At 35.5% G+C, this 22,910-nt stretch overlaps 1 protein-coding gene across 3 annotated transcripts in view; it reads right to left on the bottom strand.

The window, feature by feature from the left end:
• Positions 1 to 22,910, bottom strand: part of UBR1 (ubiquitin protein ligase E3 component n-recognin 1) — a 146,665-nt gene that overhangs the window by 98,994 nt on the left and 24,761 nt on the right. For all 3 annotated transcript variants that reach the window (XM_041742563.1, XM_041742565.1, XM_041742566.1), the window contains 2 exons: positions 22,224 to 22,302; positions 7,601 to 7,711 (listed from right to left, as the gene is read on the bottom strand). In XM_041742563.1, coding sequence (XP_041598497.1) covers positions 7,601 to 7,711; positions 22,224 to 22,302 — 190 coding nt within the window. The remainder of the gene's footprint in view (positions 1 to 7,600; positions 7,712 to 22,223; positions 22,303 to 22,910) is intronic.

The following is a 22,910-nucleotide window of genomic DNA, read 5'->3' as shown; positions in this document are numbered from 1 at the left end:
GTTGAATAACCCTGTCAACATCACAGAGCTATCAGTGGGGTTATAAAGCAAACTGAGGACCCCTATTCTAGAGCCCATCTATTGTACTCTAAGGCTTCTACCCAAGAGAAGACAACACATTTTACCTCTCCAAATATAATTCCATTTCTTTCCATTTTGAGTTTTGTAAAGTATACTATACACGAGTGGTCACAAAGCACAAATATACAGGATACCAAGGGTTTCTTAATTACCTTTTATGACACACTACAATGTTTTTTCTAGACTGTCATTTAGTTCATGACAAAGTTTTTGCTATTAAGAAGTTATAAATTTTTGCAGAAGCAAATTTATCAATTTTTTCCTTTTTAATTTTTATTTATTTATGATAGTCACAGAGAGACAGAGAGAGGCAGAGACACAGGCAGAGGGAGAAGCAGGCTCCATGCACCGGGAGCCCGATGTGGGACTCGATCCCGGGTCTCCAGGATCGTGCCCTGGGCCAAAGTCAGGCGCTAAACCGCTGCGCCACCCAGGGATCCCTATAGCCTCTGAATTGTAACAAAATCTTAGAAAGGCCCAATCTACTTCAAGATTATTTTAAAAAATTCACACGTATTTCCTTCTAACAAGTTTATAATTTGTTCCTTAAAAAAAAAAAAATTAAAAAAAGCTTTTAAAAATCCTCAATATAAAATGAAAAAAAAAAAGTCCTTGATATTTCTGGAATTTATCTGGTCAAGCTTTATAGATTTTTTTCCCTCAAAAGGTTAGCTAGTTATATATGACCACAATTCTGAAATTATATCTTTACTACCAGTTTGGATTTAGATTCTCTTATCTATTCCATTCTTTGTTGTCTATTCCTGTAGCAAGAGTCACATTATTTGGATTACCATGCTCTCTAAAATTTTTTAAATTTGTTAGACCTACTTATACTCATAACTCTTGATTTCAGCTTTTCCTGACAATCCTTATAAATTATTTTTCCAGAAGAACTTCTGATTACTTTGTGAAGTTCCAAAAGAGTATTTAGCTGTTAATCTGGCTGGGGATACGCTGATTTTGTGGATTAACTCTAGAAATGTCAATATTATATATATTTTTTTGCAAAATTGAATCCTCCAATCCAAGAATGATGCATGATTTTTTTATTTATGCCTATCAGAGTACACTTTTTTGTTTTTTTTATTTTATTTAAATTCAGTTGCCAACACACAGTATAACACCCAGTGCTCACAGAGTATACTTTTCAAGTTTCTTATAATAGAGCTGGTAGATTTATTTTTTTTCCAAGGTATTACATCTTTTCTCATGCTATGGTGAATGAGATCTTCTTTCCTATTATATTAAAAAAAAAATCTTTATGCCAAACATGATGCTTGAACTCATGACCTCAAGATCAAGAGTCATATGCTCCACTGACAGAGCCAACCAACTACCCCTCCTCCACTATATAAATTTTTTAAAGATTATTTATTTTAGAGAGAGCACACGTGCACAAGCAGGAGGAGCAGAGGGAGAGGATGAGAGAATCTGGAGCAGACTTTGCACTGAGTGCAAAGCCCAACATGGAGCTTAATCTCATAACCCTGAGCTCATGACCTGAGCGGAAACCAAGACCTGGACACTTAACCAATGCCACTCATGTGCCCCTTCCATTACATTTTCTAAAAGCTATTATTGTTTGTAAGGGCATTCAACAAATTTGGAAACTTTCTCTTTTCTCCCTTGTATGCTTAAGAACAATTTCTATGTTTTTGTTATTTATTTGGTGTTTAATACAGTGATTTTTATTTTTTTATAGAAAAACAGATCAGTGTAATAAACACAACTTTTACCTAAATTTAATAACTTATTTTTTCATACATATATTTTTTATTCAAGCATTTTAAGGTAAAAATTAGTCATATTTTACCCCTAAATAATATATATCTCTAAAAAAGAATTCTTAATTATAATACCATTATTATATCTAGTAATATTAGTAATTTTTAAATATCATCTAATGTCTTGATCATATCCAGTTTTCCTAATTCTTTCCAAAATATCTATTACATTTGGTTATTAAGTCATTTACATCTAAATGAAATCTCCCATCCCCACTTCCAGCCTTTTGTTCTTCATGACAGAAACCAGGCCATATTTCCTATAAAAACTCCTACATTCCAGTATTACCTTGCAATGTCCTACATTTTATATTTATCTTCCTTGTCGTTTTCTTTATCTTGTTCATGTCTCCCCTGTTATTTCCAAAAAAAAAACTCCTACATTCCAGTATTACCTTGCAATGTCCTACATTTTATATTTATCTTCCTTGTCGTTTTCTTTATCTTGTTCATGTCTCCCCTGTTATTTCCAAAAAGTTTTAAGCTCAGGCTAAACATTTTTATCAAGTATATTTCATAAGTAGGGCCAGGTGGCTCAGTGAGCTAAGTATCTGACTCATGATTTTGGCTCAGATCATGATCTCCTGGGTCATGAGATGGAGGCCCATGACAGGCTCCATGACCTGCAGGGAATCTGCTTGAGATTCCCTTTCCCTCTGTTCCTTACCTGACCTGCACATGCATAATCTCTCTCTCAACTAAATCTTAAAAAAAAAAAAAAAGTATTTCATAAATGAGGCTCTTACAATTTTTCAAGTTTGAGATATAATTCACATATCACACAATTTGCTCAAAATATACTATTTAATGGTTCTTAGTATTTTACAGGTATTTGCAATTACCACGTCAGTTTTAGAACAGTTTCATCACCTCAAAAAAAAAAAAAAAAACAAACTCTTTAGTGATTTCTTCCTCCCTCACCCCATGTTTCCATCCCCCTAGACCTAAAGAACCACTAATCTATTCTTTTGTCCCTATAAATGTGCCTATTCTGTATTTCATTTAAATGTAATCATATAATGTGATCTTTTGTAATTGGCTTCTTTTACTTAGCATAAGGTTTTCAGGGTTCCTCCAAATTGAAGCATGTTTCATTACTTCCCTTTTATAGCCAAATAGTACATTGTATCAATTTACCCACATTTGTTTATCCATTTACCAGTTGATGGACATTGGGTTTTTTCTACTTTTTGTTTTGAATACCATATTATATATGAATATCATATATTATTCTGTAATGATGCTATTTCATTATAACAATACCATGAACATTCGTGTCTAAATATTTGCTTGAACAACTGTTTTCAATTATTTTGAGTATATACCTATAAGTAGAATTGCTGGGGCATATAACAACTCTATGTCATTTGAACTGCTAGACTATTTTCCAATGTGGCTGCACCATTCTGTATTTCTACCAACAGTAGAAACTTTGTCACTAACACTTGTTATTATTTGCCTTTTTGATTACAGCCATTAGTGGATACGAAAAAGAATGTCATGATTTTGATTTGCATTCCTCTAATGAATAATGACGCTGGGCATCTTTTCATGTGCTTATTGGCTATGTGTGTGTGTATATATACTCTTTGAAGAAATGACTATTTGCCTGTTTCAAAAATTGGGTTGTCTTTATATTATGGAGTTTTAAGAGCTCTTTATCAGTTCTAAATACAAATTCCCCTTATCAGATAATATGATTTGCAAATATATTTCTCCCATTCTACAGGCTTTTCATTTTCTTGACAGTGTCCTTTGATAAAGTGTAATCATCTTTTTTTTTCTTTTATTACTCAGGCTTTTGCTGACATATCTATCAATCCACTGCCAAATACGAGGTAATGAAGATCTATCTCTATGTTTTCCTCTAAGAATTTTACAGTTTTAGCTCTCATATTTAGGTCTTTGATCCATTTTGAGTTACTTTTCAGGTATTATGTGAGCTAGGGATCCAGACTCATTCTTTTGCATACGGATATCCAGTTGTGCTGTTACCATTTGATAAAAACATATTTTCCTAGTGAACACCTTTCATATTCTAGTTGAAAAACAGTTGACCACAAACATGTGAGTTTATTTTGGGGCTCTCAAATCTATTCTCATAATTTCTATGTTTATCATTATGTTATACCACACTGTCTTGATTACTGCTGCTTTGTAGTAGGTTTTGAAACAGGGAAGTGTGAGTTCTCCAAATTTTTCCTTGAAAAAGGCTATTCTGGGTCCTGTATAATTCCATATAAATTTTAAAGTAAGCTTGTCAATTACTAAAACAGAGAAAAAAATTCCCAGTTGGAATTCTGATAGGAATTATGTTGAATCTGCAGATCAACTTGGGGAGTATAACCTGTGATATTGCAATTTATAGGAAGAAATATATTTGGTCTTCACCATTTCTGGTATAGAGCTCCTAAAACGCTTGGAATTTCCAAAGTGATAAGAGGAATTTTTAAAGTCTTCCTTTCATTACATTAATGAAGTGACTTTTAGCACCTAAGGAGAGGGCTGGTTGCCAGGAGAATCAAAGAATACAATCAGAAGGTTGGAACTTCAACTCCTACATCCCTGATATCTAGAGAGGAAAGAGGGGCTAAAGGTTGAATCAATCACTAATGACCAACGATTTAATCAATCATGTGTTTATGTCATAAAACACCCATAAAACCCCCCAAAAAAGACAGGATTTGGAAACTCTCTGGGTTGGCGAACACACAGAGATTTGGGGGAAGTGGCAAACTTAGAGTGCATGGAAGATCCACAGCCCATCCCCAAATATCTTGCCCTATGCATCTCTTCCATATGGCTGTTTCTAAATTATAGCCTTTTATAAAACAGGCAATCTAGTAAGAAAACTGATTTCCTTAGTTCTATTAGCTGCTCTAGCAAATTAATGAAATCAAAAGAGAGGGTTATAGGAATCTCTGATTTATAGCTAGTTGGTCAGAAGCAGAAGCAAAGAGAATAACCTAGACTTCCAACTGGCACCTGAAGTGGGAGCAGTCTTGTGGGACTGCAACCTTAACCTGTGGGACGTGATGCTACTGCCAGGCAGAGAGTAGAGTTAAATTTGTGGGACATCTGGTTCAGTATCAACAGAGAACAGAGTTTAATTGTTTGGTAGTGTTGGGAAAAAAACACCCAATGGACTGCCACATTAACAATTTTAAGTCTTCTAAATACATATGATATCATTCATGTGTGGAATTTAAGAAACAAAACAATCGAGCAAAGGGAAATGAGAGAGAGAGGCAAACCAAGACACAGATGCTTAACTATAGAAAACAAACTGATGGTTACCAAAGAGGAAGTGAGTGGAGGAATGAATGAAATAGGTGATGGGGAAAAAAAAAAAAAAAGAAATAGGTGATGGGGATTAAGGAGTGCACTTGTCATGATGAGCATAGGGTAATGTATGGAATTGCTGAATCACTATACTATATACCTGAAACTAATATTACACTGTATGTTAACTAACTAGAATTAAAATAAAAACTTAAAAAAAGGAGAGATGTTTTTCCATTTATTGAAATCTTCCTTAATTTCTTTCAAGAGTGTTAAAAAGTTTTCAGAATATAAATTTTATACTGCTTTTGTTAATTTACTTCTAAATATTTTATTTTCTTTGATACTATACTGGATGTGGACTTTTTTCTCAATTTCTTCTTCAGATTTTCATTATTGATATAGAAAATATAAAAACTACAAGTGATTTCTGTATAATTATCTTGTAACTTATATTCTTGCTGAACTTCTAAGTTCTAATAATTTTTTTTGCGGATTCCTTAAAATTTCCCATATACAAAGTCCTGTCATCTACAAATACATCTAGTTTTACTTTTTCCCTTCCAATCTGGATGCCTTTTATTTCTTTTCTTGCATTACTAATTGCCCTAGCCAGAACCTCCAATACAGGCAGATGTGACAAGAGCAGAATCCGTTTTGTTCCTGATCCCAGGAGAAAAGTGTATTATACACACACACACACACACACACACACACACACACACACACACCCCTGTGAGTTTTTCACAGCTGCCCTCTATCAGGATTGAGGAAGTTTCCTTTTATTATAAGTTTAAGTCCTTTTATGATGAAAGTGTGTTGGATTTAGTCAAATGCTTTTGCTACCTTTATTAAAATAATCATGTGGTTTTGGTTTTATTCTGTTTATATGGTATACTACCATATAAAAAACTGATTTTTTTCATTTTTCATAAAATTGTATTTATTTTTTTCCCCAATATTTCACATTTTAAAATTTTAGTTAACATATAGTATTATATTAGTTTCAGGAGTAGAATTTAGTGATTCATCACTTACATATAATACCCAGTGCTCATCACAAGTGCCCTCCTTAATACCCATCACCCATTTAGTCCCTCCTCCCTCCAGCAACCTCAGTTTGTTCTTTATAGTTAAGAGTCTCTTATGGTTTGTCTCTCTTTTTCCCCCCTTTCCTTTATGTTCGTCTGTTTCTTAAATTTCACATATGAGTGAAATCATAAAAATATGGAACACAACAATTTTTTGTCATCATTGTACTAATCTTCCCTAAATCGTTCCAATTTTATTTTATTTTATTTTTTTCGTTCCGATTTTAGCATATGTGCTGCCTTGTGGGCTAATTTTTAGATGTTAACCTATGTACTTTATTTTACATCCTGTGACGAGGCTCATTATGCCATATCCCCCACTATTTGTAATGATGCTAATACTAATGACCAGTTTTAGGAGATAACAGTATGATGCCTCCATTATAAAGTTTCAGTTTTTTCTTTTATGCCTAGCAAGTAATCTATGAGATGACAATTTAGAACTATGTGAATATTGTTCTTTATCAACTCATGTCTTAATGGGTTTACCATCCATTAATGAATCTTGTCTGAATCAAATATTTCCTCAAGGTTTGCAAAATGTTATTTCTAATCCTATTATCCTTCCTGCATTAGCTAGCTAGTATTCACCTAGAAAGAAAAGCTTTACCTCATAAACTGGAAATGCTTGTTTACCATGAAATACAATTCCTATTAAAAAGGCAGAATGGGGCACCTGGGTGACTCAGTTGGTTAAGCATCTGACTTCTCTGTGGGTCTATAGTTCTTTCCCATTTTCCTTCCTAACTGCCTATATCTGGGCTTACTCACTTTTCTTGATTAGGATGTATATCAGATAACCAATTTATTGACTATTTTTTCTTCAAGAAAAGCAATTATTGAAGTTATGTGTCAACTCTACTGTTCCATTTGCTCTTTTAGGTTTACATATTGTTTACTCTTACTTATCAAATTGATTACGTAACAAATAGAAGAAAGAAATTCACTCTTTCTTTGAATACAGAGTGGAATAAAACTCCTTACACTTAAATACTGAAACACAAAAATCAGGATTCTTAATGGAATTGAGGTTTTTTCTTTAAAGATTTGTTTATTTATTATGATAGACACACACACACACACACACACACACACAGAGAGAGAGAGAGAGAGAGAGAGAGAGAGAGAGAGGCAGAGACACAGGAGGAGGGAGAAGCGGGCTCTATGCTGGGAGCCCAATGTGGGACTCGATCCTGGGACTCCAGGATCACGCCCTGGGCCAAAGGCAGACACTAAACCGCTGGGCCACCCAGGGATCCCCAATGGAATTGAGTTTAACCTATACATACAACATTTCTTTCTATCTAACTACATCAAGCAAAAAATAATTAACAACAACAACAAAAATAATGTTCTTACCTCTTTTGTAGTATCTGCTCTTCCAGGTTCATGACTTACACAAAAAGGGCCAGTTTTCCATGCCTCTGTGTCTCCACAGTCACAGAATCCCCCTCCAGTAGATGTATGCATCTGAGAGATGAAAACAGAGTTTTGTCCTGAGTTTGAAACATATTACAAAGCAAGTAAGGATGAGATGATTCAAACAATAAACGTTCCCCAATATTTAAACTTTAACTTCCATTAATGAGATAGATACCAAATAAACCAAAAACCATTTTAATTAACCAAAATAAATAAAAATCTGAATACTTAATCACAACAGAAATGAGCCTTCAAAGTTGATAAAATTTTTTAAAAAACATGCTTTGAGAGACTTTATACTTTTTTAAAAATTTTATTTATTTATTCATGAGAGACACACACATAGAGAGAGAGGCAGAGACACAGGCAGAGGGAGAAGCAGGCTCCATGCAGAGAGCCTGATGTGGGACCCGATCCTGGGACTCCAGGATCACGCCCTGGGCTGAAGGCAGTTCTAAACTGCTGGGCCACCAGGGCTGCCCCCGAAACACATAATTTTTAAATAATAGTTTTTAAACTGCATACTAATGGAGAACAGATTGTGAAGTGGGGGGAAAAAAAACCCCACTATGCGGCACCTAGAATGCTTGATTAATGAGACTTTTCTGCTTAAACACACTTCTAAAAATCATTAAAACAATACTTACATAGTTAAGAAATGTTTATTGTATTTATGTGCTTGATGTTCCACTGCAACTAAAATTATTTACAACACTTTTCCTTTCAAGAGTCCTACGAGCAGCCCAGGTGGCTCAGCGGTTTAGCACCTGCCTTCGGCCCGGGGCATGATCCTGGAGACCCGGGATCGGGTCCCCTGTCAGGCTCCCTGCATGGAGCCTGGTTCTCCCTCTGCCTGTGTCTCTACCCAACCCCCTCATTCTCATGAATAAATAAATAAATAATCTTAAAAAAAAAATTACACAGAAGAGGACTGTTCTGACAAAGGAGAGCACTTGTTGACCCTGTCCATGAAATAAAAAAGAAGTAGACCATATCTATACAAAACTATTACTGAAAAAGAAAGGCAAAAGATGCAGTAAGAGCTAAAACTGTAAAAAAAAAAAAAAAAAAAAAAAAAAAGAGCTAAAACTGTAATATAATGCTCCAAAATTAATTACGTAGCCTCAAACAAGTACATGGGAGATATGAAAGCCTTTAATCAGATTAAAGTACCTTTAATTAAAATAAACTAAGAGCAGAAGTGGACAAAAAAGGAGTAAATGAGGCTTGACCGAACTCAGGGGAAAAGAAAACTAGAAGATCCTATCAAATGAATTCTAAATGACAAGGTGTCCAAGACAATAGATTCAAATGAAAAATTAATAAATAGCATTGAAACAAGCAGGAAAATAATCAAGAAATGAAAATGTGATAATTGAAGAAATAGAGGGTCAGAGAAAAAGCGATTGTAACAGAAATAGTCATAATTGGAGTCACCAAAGAAAATCTAAATAGAGCTAATATTTAAAACTGTAATCTAAGGAAACTTCCTTAAAAAAAAAAAAAAAAAAAAAAAAAAGAGGACCTGAATCTACACACTGAAAACATCCATGAGTAACTAAAACTCACCCTGTATGATCAACTCTGAAGTATATCCTACTACAACTGTTAGACTTTAAAGATAAATGTCCTGATGCTTTCTGGCAAAAAGATGAAATATTATCTAGTATCAGACTTTTCAGTAACAACATATAAAACAACAGCAGAGCTACATTTTCAAGGAAAGAAAATGCAAATCAAAGACACTACCTCTAAATAAGCTATAAAACTACAATTTTGAACATGTCAGAACTTAAGGAATACTGCATACACGAGCCCTTCCTGGGGAATCTACTTGAACAGAGATCAGCAAACTTTATATTTATAGTTTTATGTATAAAGGAATAGATAGTGGGGCACCCAGGTGGCTCAGTCAGTTAAGTGTCCAACTCTTGATCTCAGCTCAGGTTTTGAACTCAGGGTCATGAGTTAAAGCCCTATGTAAGGCTCCATGCTGAGTGAGGAGCCTACTTAAAAAAAAAAAAAAGGAACAGATAGTAAATATGTTAGGCTTTTCAGGTCATACAATCTTTGTTAATTATTCAAGTCTGCTGTAATGCAGAAACAGCCATAGACAATAAATAAATAAATAAATGAACATGGATGGGTCTGTTCCAATAAAAGTTGATTTATGGGCACTAGTATTTTAATTTTATATAACTTCCATGAAATGGGAATTTTAGTTTCACATAATTTTCATGTATCATAAATTATTCTTCTTCTTTCCCTAACCATCTAGAAATGTAAAAAACATACTTAGCTTGCAGGCTATACAAAAACAAGCAGTGAATCAGATTTGACTCACAAACTAGTTCAACAACTCCTAGAGGATGAACTTCATCTGACCAAGAAGTGGCTAGGAAGACCTCAGAAAAAGGACAGATGGTGAACATTTTATATATTTAATTGCACAGTTAAGAGCAAATCAAAAGTAATGACGTGGATGAAGAATATAAACATATGATCTCACAATCAGAAGGGCTCCAAAAAGAATTACGACAAGGGAAAGAGAAAGTCACATAAGATTATAACTATTATATAGGTAATAAAAGGAAGTCAAAGATACCATTAAAACTGACAGATTAGGGGCACCTGGATGGCTTAGTCAGTTAAGTTCTGACTTCTGCTCATATGATACAGGGGTCCTGGGATTGGCCCTGTGTCAGGCTTCCTGCTCAGTGGGGAGTCTGCTTGTCTCTCTCCCTCTCTCTTTGCCCCTCCCCTGCTCATGCTTGTGTATGTGTGTGTGTGTGTGTGCGCGCGCGTGCATGCACGCACCCTCCTCTCTTTCTCAAATAAATACATTAAAAAAAACCTGACTAGATAATAAAAAGCTAAGTAAAGGGATAAAAAGGAACAAAAGGCACCATAAAAATTACTAATCCAGAGGTAACCACTAGTACCAAAAGAAAAGAACCAAAAGAAATAATATACAAGGCAATTTTTCTACCTTCATATATACAGCATACTGAATAACTCTGAACTCATCCATGATTACTAAAATGTAGCTGTACCAAAAGTAAAAACATAATCTTAGGATAGGGAATGGCATGGAAGCAAGGCACAAAATCTAAAAGCATTTTAAAAATCTGGTAAATTTAACATACATAGTTAAAATGTCAAGACAAATGATAGCATAAATCAGGTTAAAAGGCAGAAAACAGATCTTAAAAAGCAAACATATACTTATTTATGATTCAGCATCCTACTTCTAGGTTACCCAAGACAAATGAAAACATATGCCCACACAAAGACTTGTACATGAATGTTTAAAGAAGCTTTATTTGAAAGCTGGAAACAACTCAAACGTGCACCGACTGATGAAAAGATTATGTAGTACATCCATATAATGGCATATTATTCAGCAGTAAAAAGGAACTAACCGCTGATACATGAGAGGATCTCAAAGGCCTTATGCCAAGTGAAAAAAGTCAGATAGGAAACATTATACACTATATGATTGCATTTATATGATGTTCTGAAAAGGCAAAACTATAGGTACAGAAAACACTTCAGTGACTGCCAAGAGCTGGAGGTATGGAGGCAAGATTATTGAATGCAAAAGGGAATTTGGGGGATGAGCAAAATCTTGTATCTTGATTGTGGTGGTGGTTACTAAATTATATGTTTATGAAAAATCATTGAACTATACGCTTTAAGTGTAGATCTTATTTTATATAAATTATATCTCAATAAATCTCACTCAAGGGGATCCCTGGGTGGCGCAACGGTTTAGCGCCTGCCCTTGGCCCAGGGCACGATTCTGGAGACCCAGGATCGAGTCCCACGTCGGGCTCCCGGTGCATGGAGCCTGCTTCTCCCTCTGCCTATGTCTCTGCCTCTCTGTCTCTCTGTGTGACTGTCATAAATAAATACAAATTTAAAAAATAAATATATAAATAAATAAATCTCACTCAAAAACAAAAGTTTTTAAAAGACAAAGTTTTTGTAAAGTATGTAACAGCAGTAAGTAAAAAGAAAAATTAGTAAAGAAAAGCAATACACAGATGACATTAAACATATAATTAAAATATGAAAATATGTTAGTACTACAAACAGAAATGCAAATTAAAATAATGGCATGCTTCAATAATCTGAAATCTAACAGATGGCAAAAAGGAATAAAAAACTTATTAAATAAAGATTGGGGACAGTTGTGGATAAAGAACATTTTCATGTTCTTTTACTGAGAATGTAAGTTGACAGTAATTTAAGAAATACATTTGGCAAAAATCTAACAAAATTTTAAATGCATATACCCTTCAATCCAGAAAATCTACCTCAAAAAATCTAGCCTCAAGCCTTCTTGAATACACACACACACACACACACACACTGGTTTATATCAAAACAAAGGTATATATGTATATTTCAGTATTTGTTGATTAGTGAAAAACTGGAAAAACAAAGTTGTCTAGAAAAAGGAGAGAGTTAAATACATGATGATATAATCCTACAAAGGAATACACACAGCAATTAAATAAGGTAGGAGAGTTGTTATATGTATCAACATAGAATTATCCCCATGACATACTATTAGGTTGAAAACAAATTGCAAGATGGATATACAGTAAGATCTCATTTATATACACACTCCTCTTAAATATACAAATGCGTGTGCATGTTTGTAAATACATAAAGATTTGTAAAGATGTACATACATTAAATTGTATTTAGTTTAACAAAGAAAGTACAATGGGACAGAATGGCAACTACAATTTTTATTTATATTTTTCTGTATTGTTTGAATTTTTTAAAAATAAGTTTTGTTGTATTGCCTGGGTTAATAAAATATGCATTTTTTTAATGCTGTTGTGTTCAAAGACAACATAAGAACATAAATCTCATCATGTAGGATTACATCAGGCTGATGTTAAAATCGACCCTCATGGTTATTTTTATAATTAAATGTTAGTTATCAGCTCTATCTATGATCTAGTCCTTTTGATCCTATACTTCATTTCAAGAAATGTTTGTTGAAAGCCTCTATGCCCCAAGTACTATGAAAGACATAGGAGAAAGTACCTGGGCCTTGTCCTGGAGAGTGTACAGTCAGATGAGGATGAAGGACACACAGATAAATATAATTGCAATTAGTAAATGAAGGTAGAGACACACACAGGAAAGGGAGAGAAAGAAAGACGACTGGAGAGGGCTTTTTTCTTCCCCGGATTTATTCTAATTGATTCTGGAATAATCAATAAAAGGATACCAAGGTTAGAAGCTGGCCTGGTTTTAGTATCAGTTTCCAAGATACAAGAAGACTCTCGTTAGGGTCTGTTTGATCAAAGCTACATTATTGTGATCGTGACATCCTAGAATTTAATCTATTTATCAAATCAGTGACCTTGGTCCTGTCAGCAAGGATGATGGCAATATAAACCGCCTTGTCCCTATTATCCAGGAAGATGGCAAAATAGCAATGCAAGGGTATTTCATATTCATCATTCCAGAATTAGCAACGGGAAATGTTAGATCAATCAAGAAAATGCTTTCCAATAGAGTGGGGGGGAAATTTTTTTAAGTTGGGTTTAGTTTGAACGGTTTTAGTTTAAAAGGCTTCTGTTTAAATGTTTCTGCAAGTTCTGCAGGTTTCTATACCACTACTTGTACATTTGGTATAATTCTTTCCTAAAGCAATTTGGCAAAATGTACCAAGAACCACTAAAATTCATTTTTAAAAAATTAACAGACCTTGTTTTTTAAAAGTTTTAGGTTTAAAGAAAAATTAAGCAGAAAATACCAAGTTTCCATATACCCTTTTCCCCATCCACTTTCCCCTATGATTGATATCTTGCATTACAATGATACATTTGTTGCAAGTGAGGAGTCAATGTTAATACATGATTTTTTGAAACGGTATCATTAACCAAAGTCCAAGATTTACACTAGGGGTCTCTGTGTTGTACACTTTTTTGGAGTCTAACAAATTACTAATGACACGTATATACCACTACAGTACTATACAGAATCTAGTTTTACTACCCTAAATATCTCTTGTGCTCACCTAGTCATTTCTTCATCTCTCCCACCACCAGTCCCCAGACCCCAAACTTTTTAGTCTCCACAGCACAGCCTTTCCCAGAATGTGATACAGCTAGACTCACACAGTATGTAGCCTTTCACAGTACCTTCTTTCAATTTGTAATATGCACTTATGAGCCATCTCTTTTAGTAGCTCATTTCTGAATGAGTTTTATCACTGAAAACTATTCCATTGTACCGATATACCATAGTTGGTTTATATATTCCTCTAATGATGGACATCTTGGTTGCTTCCAAGTTTTGGCAAATATGAATAAAGCTGCTATAAACATTCTTGTGCAGCTTTGTGTGTGGAAATAAGTTTTCAGTTTATTTGTGTAAATATTAAGGAACACAACTGCTGGATCATATGGTTGCAGAATGTTTACTTCTTCAAGAAACTGCCAAAATGTCTTCCAAAGTAGCTAGACTGGGGATCCCTGGGTGGCTCAATGGTTTAGCGCCTGCCTTCAGCCCAGGGCATGATCCTGGAGTCCCGGGATCAAGTCCACATTGGACTCCTTGCATGGAGCCTCCTTCTCCTTCTGTCTGTGTCTCTGCCTGTCTCTCTCTGTGCCTCTCATGAATAAATAAATAAAATCTTCAAAAAAAAAAAAAAAAAGTAGCTGCACCATTTTTTTGCATTTCCCCCAGCAATGAATGAGCTCCTGTTGGTCCTATCTTCATTAGCATCTGGTGTTGTCAGTGTTTTGGATTTTGGCCATTCTAATAGGTGCATAGGGGTACTTCATCCTTGTTTTAATTTAATAACAGAAGAGTTGGACATTTTTCATGTACTTATTGGCCACTTACATTATCTTTTTTTAAATTTCCACCTACATATCTTTTTAGTGAAGTCTGTTTCAGATATTTCACCCATTTTTTAACTGGGTTGTTCATTTTCCTACTGTTTAGTTTTAAGAGTACTTTGTACATTTGGGATACCAGTCCTTTATCACATACATGTATTACAAAGATTTTCCCCTAGTCTGTAGCTTGTCTTTTTATTTCCTGAAATGTCCATTTTTTAATCTAATAATTCCACTTCTGAGAACTTATCCTAAGGGAATAATCCTACATGTAGAAAAGTGATTTGCACATAAACATGTTTATAGCAAGATGGTCAGCTGGTTAAGCATCTGACTCTTGATTTCGGTTCAGTCATGATCTGAGGATGGTGAGTTGAAGCCCTGGGTTGGACTCCATGCTCAGTGTGGAGTCTGCTTCAGATTCTCCCCATCTCCCTCTTGCCCCTCTCCCTGCTTGGTCACGCATGCTCTCTTTCAAAATAGATAAATCTTTAAAAAAAAAAAAAAAGATGTTTATAGCAACACTGCTGACCATAAAAAAACACAACTGAATCCTAATTACATTCCCCAATAATAGGTAAATAGTTAAAGTATGGCTAAAGATTATATACAGAATGTTTTAAAAGAAACACCAAAAATTGAAAGCATTTTACATATTCTGTTTTTCCATATAAAAGTATACCATGAGAATTTTTTCTTTCACAACTTTATAAACTTCATTTGAAAACATTTATTTCTAATTAAAGGGGATGACAGTATGAATATAGGCATACCTGAGAGATAGGACAGGTTCAGTTTCAGACCATGAAATGTAGCAAATAGCCTAATAAAGTGAGTCTAATGACTTTTTTGGTTTTTTAGTACATAAAAAGGTTACATTTACACGACACTATAGTCTATTAAGTATCTAAATTATTAAGTGCCATTATGTCTAGAAAATGATGTATATACCTTAATTTAAAAATACTTTACTGTTAAAAATGCTAACCGTGATGGTGCCTGGTTGGCTTAGTTAAGCATCTGCCTTCAGCTCTGGTCATGATCTCAGGGTCCTGGGATAGTCAGGTTCCCTGCTCAGTGGGGCGTCTGTTTCTCCTTCTGCCTCTGTCTCTCCCCTGCTCGTGCTCTTTTTCTCTCTCTTAAATAAATCTTAAACAAACAAACAAACAAAAAAGCTAACCATCATCTAAGATTTCAGTCATAACCCTGGTGGAGGGTCTTCCCTTGCTCTTGAGAGCAAGAAAATAACAAAGTTGAAATTTTGAACTATTTGTTCTGCTCTGTGTGTGCCTTCATGATTTCTTGGTTCTCTGAAGTTTATCCCTTAAGAAAACCTATAGTTGGTTAAATAGGGTCTTAGGATCTAACAAAGAAAGTGGTGACAATAGTTGATAACACCACATCTGTGCCATATTTCGGTAATTCTCACAATAGTTCAGGCTTTTTCATTATCATATTTGTTATGGTGATCAGTGATCTTTGATATTACTATTGTAATTGTTCTGGGCTGTCACAAACTGCACCCATATAGGATGACAAATTTAATTGATAAAGGTTGTGTCCTGACTGCTCCACTGACTGGCCGTTCCTCTATCTTTTTCATTCTCCTCAGGCCTCCCTATTTCCTGAGACTCAAATGTATTGTAATTATGCCAGTTAATAACTCTGCAATGGCCTTTAAGTATTCAAGGGAAAGGAAGAGTCACACATCTCTCACTTTAAATCAAAAGCTAGGAATGAGGGATCCCTGGGTGGCGCAGCGGTTTGGCGCCTGCCTTTGGCCCAGGGCGCGATCCTGGAGACCCGGGATCGAATCCCACGTTGGGCTCCCAGGGCATGGAGCCTGCTTCTCCCTCTGCCTGTGTCTCTGCCTCTCTCTCTCTCTCTGTGACTATCATAAATAAATAAAAATAAAAAAAAATTATAAAAAAAAAAAGCTAGGAATGATTATGGTGAAAGCTGAGTTGGGCTGAAAGCCAGACCCCTTGTGTCAGTTAGCGTGCAAAGGAAAGTTCTTGAGAGAAATTAAAACTGCTACTCCAGTGAACACATGAACGATTAGGAAGCAAAATACCATTATTGGTGATATGGAAAAAGTCTGAGTGGTCTGGATAGAAGATCAGATCAACTACAACATTCTCTTAAGCCAAAATCTAATCCAGAGCAAGGCTATAACCCTCTTATAATTCTTCCCTTGATGTAGATGGCTGCTGACTGATCAGGATGGTGGTTACTGAAGAAGAGGTGGCTCTTCTTAAAATTTCTTAAAATAAGACAACAATGAAGTATACCACACTGACTGACTCTTTCATGAACAATTCCTCTTTTCTATGCAATGTTTTTGATAGCACACTAGAACTTCTTCCAAAATTGAAGTAAATCTTCTCAAGCCCAGCCACTAATTTATCAATTATGTTTATGTAATATTCTAAATCTTTTGATATCATTTCAACAATCTTCACCAGGAGTAAATTCTGTCTCAAGAAACTTCTTTCTCTGCTCATCTATCAAAAGCAACTCCTCATCCATTACAGTTTTATCATGAGATTGCAATTCAGTCATATCTTCAGGCTCCACTTCTCATTCTAGTTCTCTTGCTATTTATTCCCAACACAACTGCAATTATTTTCCTCCACTGAAGTCCTTTAAGTCATGAACCCCTCAAAGTCATCCATGAGGGTTGGAATTAACCTCTCCCAAATTCCTATTCATGTTTTTTGCTTCTTCGCATGAATCATGAATGTTCTTAATAGCATCTAAAATCGACGAATCCTTTCCATGAACTTTTCAATTTACTTTGCCCACACCCATCAGAGGAATCACTATCTAATAATAGCTGCAGTTTTATGACATGTATTTCTTAAATAATAAGACTTGAAAGTTGAAATGACCCCTTGATCCATGGGCTGCAGAATGGATGCTATGTTAGCATCAGAACAACATTCATCTTTTTGTACATCTCCATCAGAGCTTGTGGGTAACCAGATGCACTGTCAATGAGTAGTCATACTTGGAAAACGATCTTTTTTACTAAGCAGTAGGTCTCAACAGTGGACTTAAAATATTTAGTAAACCATGTTGTAAACAGAAATGTTGTCAACTAGGCTTTGTTGTTCCATTTATAGAGCACAGGCAAACTAGGTTTTACCTAATTCTTAAGCACCCCGGGATTTTCAGAAACGTAAATGATGGCTTCAACTTCAAGCCATCAGTTGCAATAGCCTGTAACAAAAAAGTCAGCATATCTTTTGAATCTTTATTTTTTTATAATAAATTTATTTTTTATTGGTGTTCAATTTGCCAACATACAGAATAACACCCAGTGCTCATCCCGTCAAGTGCCCACCTTAGTGCCCGCCACCCAGTCACCCCCACCCCCCGCCCACCTCCCCTTCCACGACCCCTAGTTCGTTTCCCAGAGTTAGGAGTCTTCCATATTCTGTCTTCAGTGGTAGAATTCTCTTTTGAATCTTTAAAGCCAGGCAATGACTTCTCTCTGGCTATTAAAGTCCTAGATGGCATCTTCTTCCAATACTAGGCTGCTTTGCCTACACTGAAGAACCGTTGTTGAGCCACCTTCATTAATGAACTTATCTAGATCTTCTGGATAACTTGCTGCAGTGTCTACATTAGCATTTATTGCTTCACCTTGCACTTTATGTTATAGAGATGGCTTCTTTCTTTAAATCTCATGAACCAACTTCTGCCAGCTTCAAACATTTCTTCAGTAGTTTCCTCACTTCTCTCAGTCTTTACAGAATTATAAGAGGGTTATAGCCTTGCTCTGGATTAGATTTTGGCTTAAGAGAATGTTGTAGTTGATCTGATCTTCTATCCAGACCACTCAGACTTTTTCCATATCACCAATAATGGTATTTTGCTTCCTAATCGTTCATGTGTTCACTGGAGTAGCAGTTTTAATTTCTCTCAAGAACTTTCCTTTGCACGCTAACTGACACAAGGGGTCTGGCTTTCAGCCCAACTCAGCTTTCACCATAATCATTCCTAGCTTTTTTTTTTTATAATTTTTTTTTATTTTTATTTATTTATGATAGTCACAGAGAGAGAGAGAGAGGCAGAGACACAGGCAGAGGGAGAAGCAGGCTCCATGCCCTGGGAGCCCAACGTGGGATTCGATCCCGGGTCTCCAGGATCGCGCCCTGGGCCAAAGGCAGGCGCCAAACCGCTGCGCCACCCAGGGATCCCTCATTCCTAGCTTTTGATTTAAAGTGAGAGATGTGTGACTCTTCCTTTCCCTTGAATACTTAAAGGCCATTGCAGAGTTATTAACTGGCATAATTACAATACATTTGAGTCTCAGGAAATAGGGAGGCCTGAGGAGAATGAAAAAGATAGAGGAACGGCCAGTCAGTGGAGCAGTCAGGACACAACCTTTATCAATTAAATTTGTCATCCTATATGGGTGCAGTTTGTGACAGCCCAGAACAATTACAATAGTAATATCAAAGATCACTGATCACCATAACAAATATGATAATGAAAAAGCCTGAACTATTGTGAGAATTACCGAAATATGGCACAGATGCGGTGTTATCAACTATTGTCACCACTTTCTTTGTTAGATCCTAAGACCCTATTTAACCAACTATAGGTTTTCTTAAGGGATAAACTTCAGAGAACCAAGAAATCATGAAGGCACACACAGAGCAGAACAAATAGTTCAAAATTTCAACTTTGTTATTTTCTTGCTCTTCTGCCATTAAAGGCTTTTCTTGATCCTGTCTTCTTCACACAGAGTCCAATCTTCAGTCTGTTCCCTGTCATTACTCTTCTTCCTCTTCTCTGGAGCAACATATATCCCTTCTTATCTCTTCCAATTTTTTTTCAATGGCTTTTTTTTTTCTTTTATCAAGTGTTTTATTATGCAAGAGAACATACACAGTGTATAAGGAAATTACAAAGTATAACAATGAAATGAATAACCATGAACCCAGCATCCAACCCAAAAGAATATTAATACTTCTGAAACTGCCTATGTGATTATCCAAAGTCCCATTTTCTTACCTGCCCTGGAAGTTACTACTCATCTGAATTATGTTTTAGTCATTCACTTTCTTTTTTTCTTTTTTTTTTTTTTAAGGATTTTATTTATTTATTCATGAGAGACACACAGAGAGAGAGAGAGAGAGAGGCAAAGACACAGGCAGAGGGAGAAGCTGGCTCCACACAGGGAGCCCGATGTGGGACTTGATCCCGGGTCTCCAGGATCAGGCCCTGGGCTGAAGACAGCGCTAAACCACTGAGCCACCTGGGCTGTCTATCCCTTGCTTTCTTAAAAAATTTCACCACACATACAGGCATATTCCAGAGTGTATCAATTTATTCTTTCATCAAATGTGTTCTATTTCCCTTCACACTCACTTTTGATGTGTAGTATTTGCTAAAGCTTATAGACAACAGACATAATCTTTTATTAGTCATAAAATAGCCAAACCTTCTGATGACTCAATGGTTCTTGAATAAGCCATATAAGCACCTTCTTCTATAAGAAGAGCTCTGCAAAACCTCAAGATGGTAAACTTTTATGTTCCATAAAAGATTGCTTTGTGGTGGTGATGTAAACTGGTAAACTTTAACAACTTGAAGGTAATTTGGTGAAAAGATTCCCAAAATTTAATAAACAAGTTTTTACCAGTCTACAGAAAAACCAGAAAAGGAAAAAATGTAGAGAGTTCTTTCACAGAGCTCCACGGGTGCAGTTCAAAGGACTAGTTCTTATTCTGGGATTATTCTATTTTCTTGGAATTAAAATGTCTTTTCCTTTATAAAATGCTAGGAAATGGCAGGTGTATTTGGTTGCTGTCCATGTGTTCTTTTTAACATTAAAACTGAGCTTACTTGGCCAAAGAAAAATTTGAAAACCCTGTCTTATCCAAAGTTTTTGGAAATTATACTGACCCACAAAATCCCAAAGGTTGGAATGCATAAACTTAGAAGTCTTTAAATCTGAGAAACTGGAAAACTTTGGTCTTGAGCCTTTTACCATCTGTCCCCATTAGTCTCCCAGGAAATTAATAACTTCCACCTGTCTTTACTTCTGGCATTCTTTCTTTGGTGCTTCAGCGTAAGAAGTAAGTGAAGGTGATGAGGAAATATCAAATATGATCAAGGTTTGACTTTATAAATCTCATCAGCGATTAGCTTTACAATCCTGGGAAAACATTTTATTTTTTTAATTTTTTTTTTTAATTTTATTTATTTATGATAGTCATACAGAGAGAAAGAGAGAGGCAGAGACGCAGGCGGAGGTAGAAGCAGGCTCCATGCGCTGGGAGCCTGATGTGGGATTCGATCCCGGGTCTCCAGGATCGCGCCCTGGGCCAAAGGCAGGCGCCAAACCGCTGCGCCACCCAGGGATCCCCCTGGGAAAACATTTTAATCATACTATATCATAGGTTCCTCAATCTGTTTTGTTTTGTTTTTTTTTTTTTCTCAATCTGTTTATTCTTGTGCACAATAATACCTATAATCTACACCTATAACCCATCACCTCCCGAAAGAGAAGTGGTAATGTTGAGGCCAGTCTCATAACATAAACAGTGCTTTCAACTCTATGGAAGACAAAGATGTAACTTTAAGATGTTATATACATTTACACAGAATCTTAGGCATGTTTAACAGAATGTGAAAGAGAATCATCAATATCAACATCTAAGCCCAGAATATACAAAATATGCAACCAATACAAACACTTGAGAAATACATTTCAGCTCCATATAACAAAGTTGTCTAAAAATGTAACAAGGAGGAAAAAGCTCTCAACCTAATTAAATAATAATTAGGAAAATTAAGGCCACAATGTGATACTATCATATACCCACCAGACCAGCTAAGATTAAAATGACTGACAACACCAAATCTTCCAAGATTGGGCAGCAATGGGTACTATAAATTGGTATAACCACTTTTGAAAACAATGTGACATTATTTATTATGACTAAAGATTTACATACCCTAGAATTCAGCATTCTGTTCCAGATATATATCTTAGAGAAACTACTGGACATGTGTACCAAAATACACACATAAGAATGTTCACACACACACACACACAAAATGTTCACAGCACAACTATTCATAAGAGCCCCAAACTAGAAACAATCTACATATACAGTAAAATGAATAAAGACAATATGGATTATTGAATACTATAAGGTCACTGGACAAACTACATAGTTTAGACATAATACTGAGTGAAAGAAGCTACTGAACAAAAAAATATACAGCATTACTCCATCTATATAAAGCTCAAAAACAGATAAAACTATTCAATGTAATTTGGGTGATAAACTAAGAGAAGAAAGGTTATCATAAGAGGAGAAGGCAAAAAAAAGGGGGGGGGGGAAGGATTGTGATCTAGAAGGGATAAACAGGAGGCCTCTGAGAGCTATCAATGCCTATTCTTAACCTAAGTAGTGGCTACATAGGTGTTTGCTTAATAGTTATTCTTTAAGTTGTTCAAACGCTTTCTATAATCTTTTGTATAAAAATGATGTATCTCACAAAAAATTACTAAGGGTTGCTTCTTGAGGTAGTAGATCTCCTAACACATGATACTTACCCAAAGCTAAAGGTTCACATATCATAGCTATTGTAGCAGGAATTTAAGTACTAGTAGGGATTTGGACTAGATGGCTAATCTAGAGATTTTATGGATTTTTTCATACCTTGTAACGATGGTTTTTATGAACACTATTCTGGAAGCAGTCCATACAGAGTACACATGTTGGGTCAATTGCACAGTCCCTGAAAAACATTAAAAATTAGATTCCAAAATTTAGAAGATGCCAATGATGCTTAAGGTATGACTATAAAAAATGGGAATGAGTTTCCTGTGTGGTATAAGCTGAATTTAGAAATGCCTCAAAAACTAAATTCCAAATAATTTTAGCCAAATTTGAATATATAGGTTTGATTTTGCTTCTTTTTTTTTTTTAATTTTTTAAATTTATTTTTGATAGTCACAGAGAGAGGCAGAGACATAGGCAGAGGGAGAAGCAGGCCCCATGCACCAGGAGCCCGACGTGGGATTCAATCTTGGGTCTCCAGGATCGCACCCTGGGCCAAAGGCAGGCGCTAAACCGCTGCGCCACCCAGGGATCCCTGATTTTGCTTCTTAAATCACCCTCATTACTTTGAGTTTTCACCTGATTTCAGACTGCTAAATTGCAAATCAAAATTAGTTTTGTGAAAAATGATTAGCTGTTTTTTCCATTATCTGTCATTGTCTTATCTTCTTGAATTTATAAACATACTTTTGCAAACACTGATTGTTCACTGGTAAATGAGGCTTGGATAAAGACAAAATTCATTAGAATGCAAGCAGCATAAGGGCAGGAATGTTTCTTTATTTT

Source organism: Vulpes lagopus, chromosome 2 (genome assembly GCF_018345385.1).
Source record: "Vulpes lagopus strain Blue_001 chromosome 2, ASM1834538v1, whole genome shotgun sequence".
In the NCBI taxonomy this organism is placed as follows: Eukaryota; Metazoa; Chordata; class Mammalia; order Carnivora; family Canidae; genus Vulpes; species Vulpes lagopus.
The sequence above is the reverse complement of the archived record's forward strand: the minus strand, read 5'-3'. Positions and strand labels throughout refer to the sequence as shown.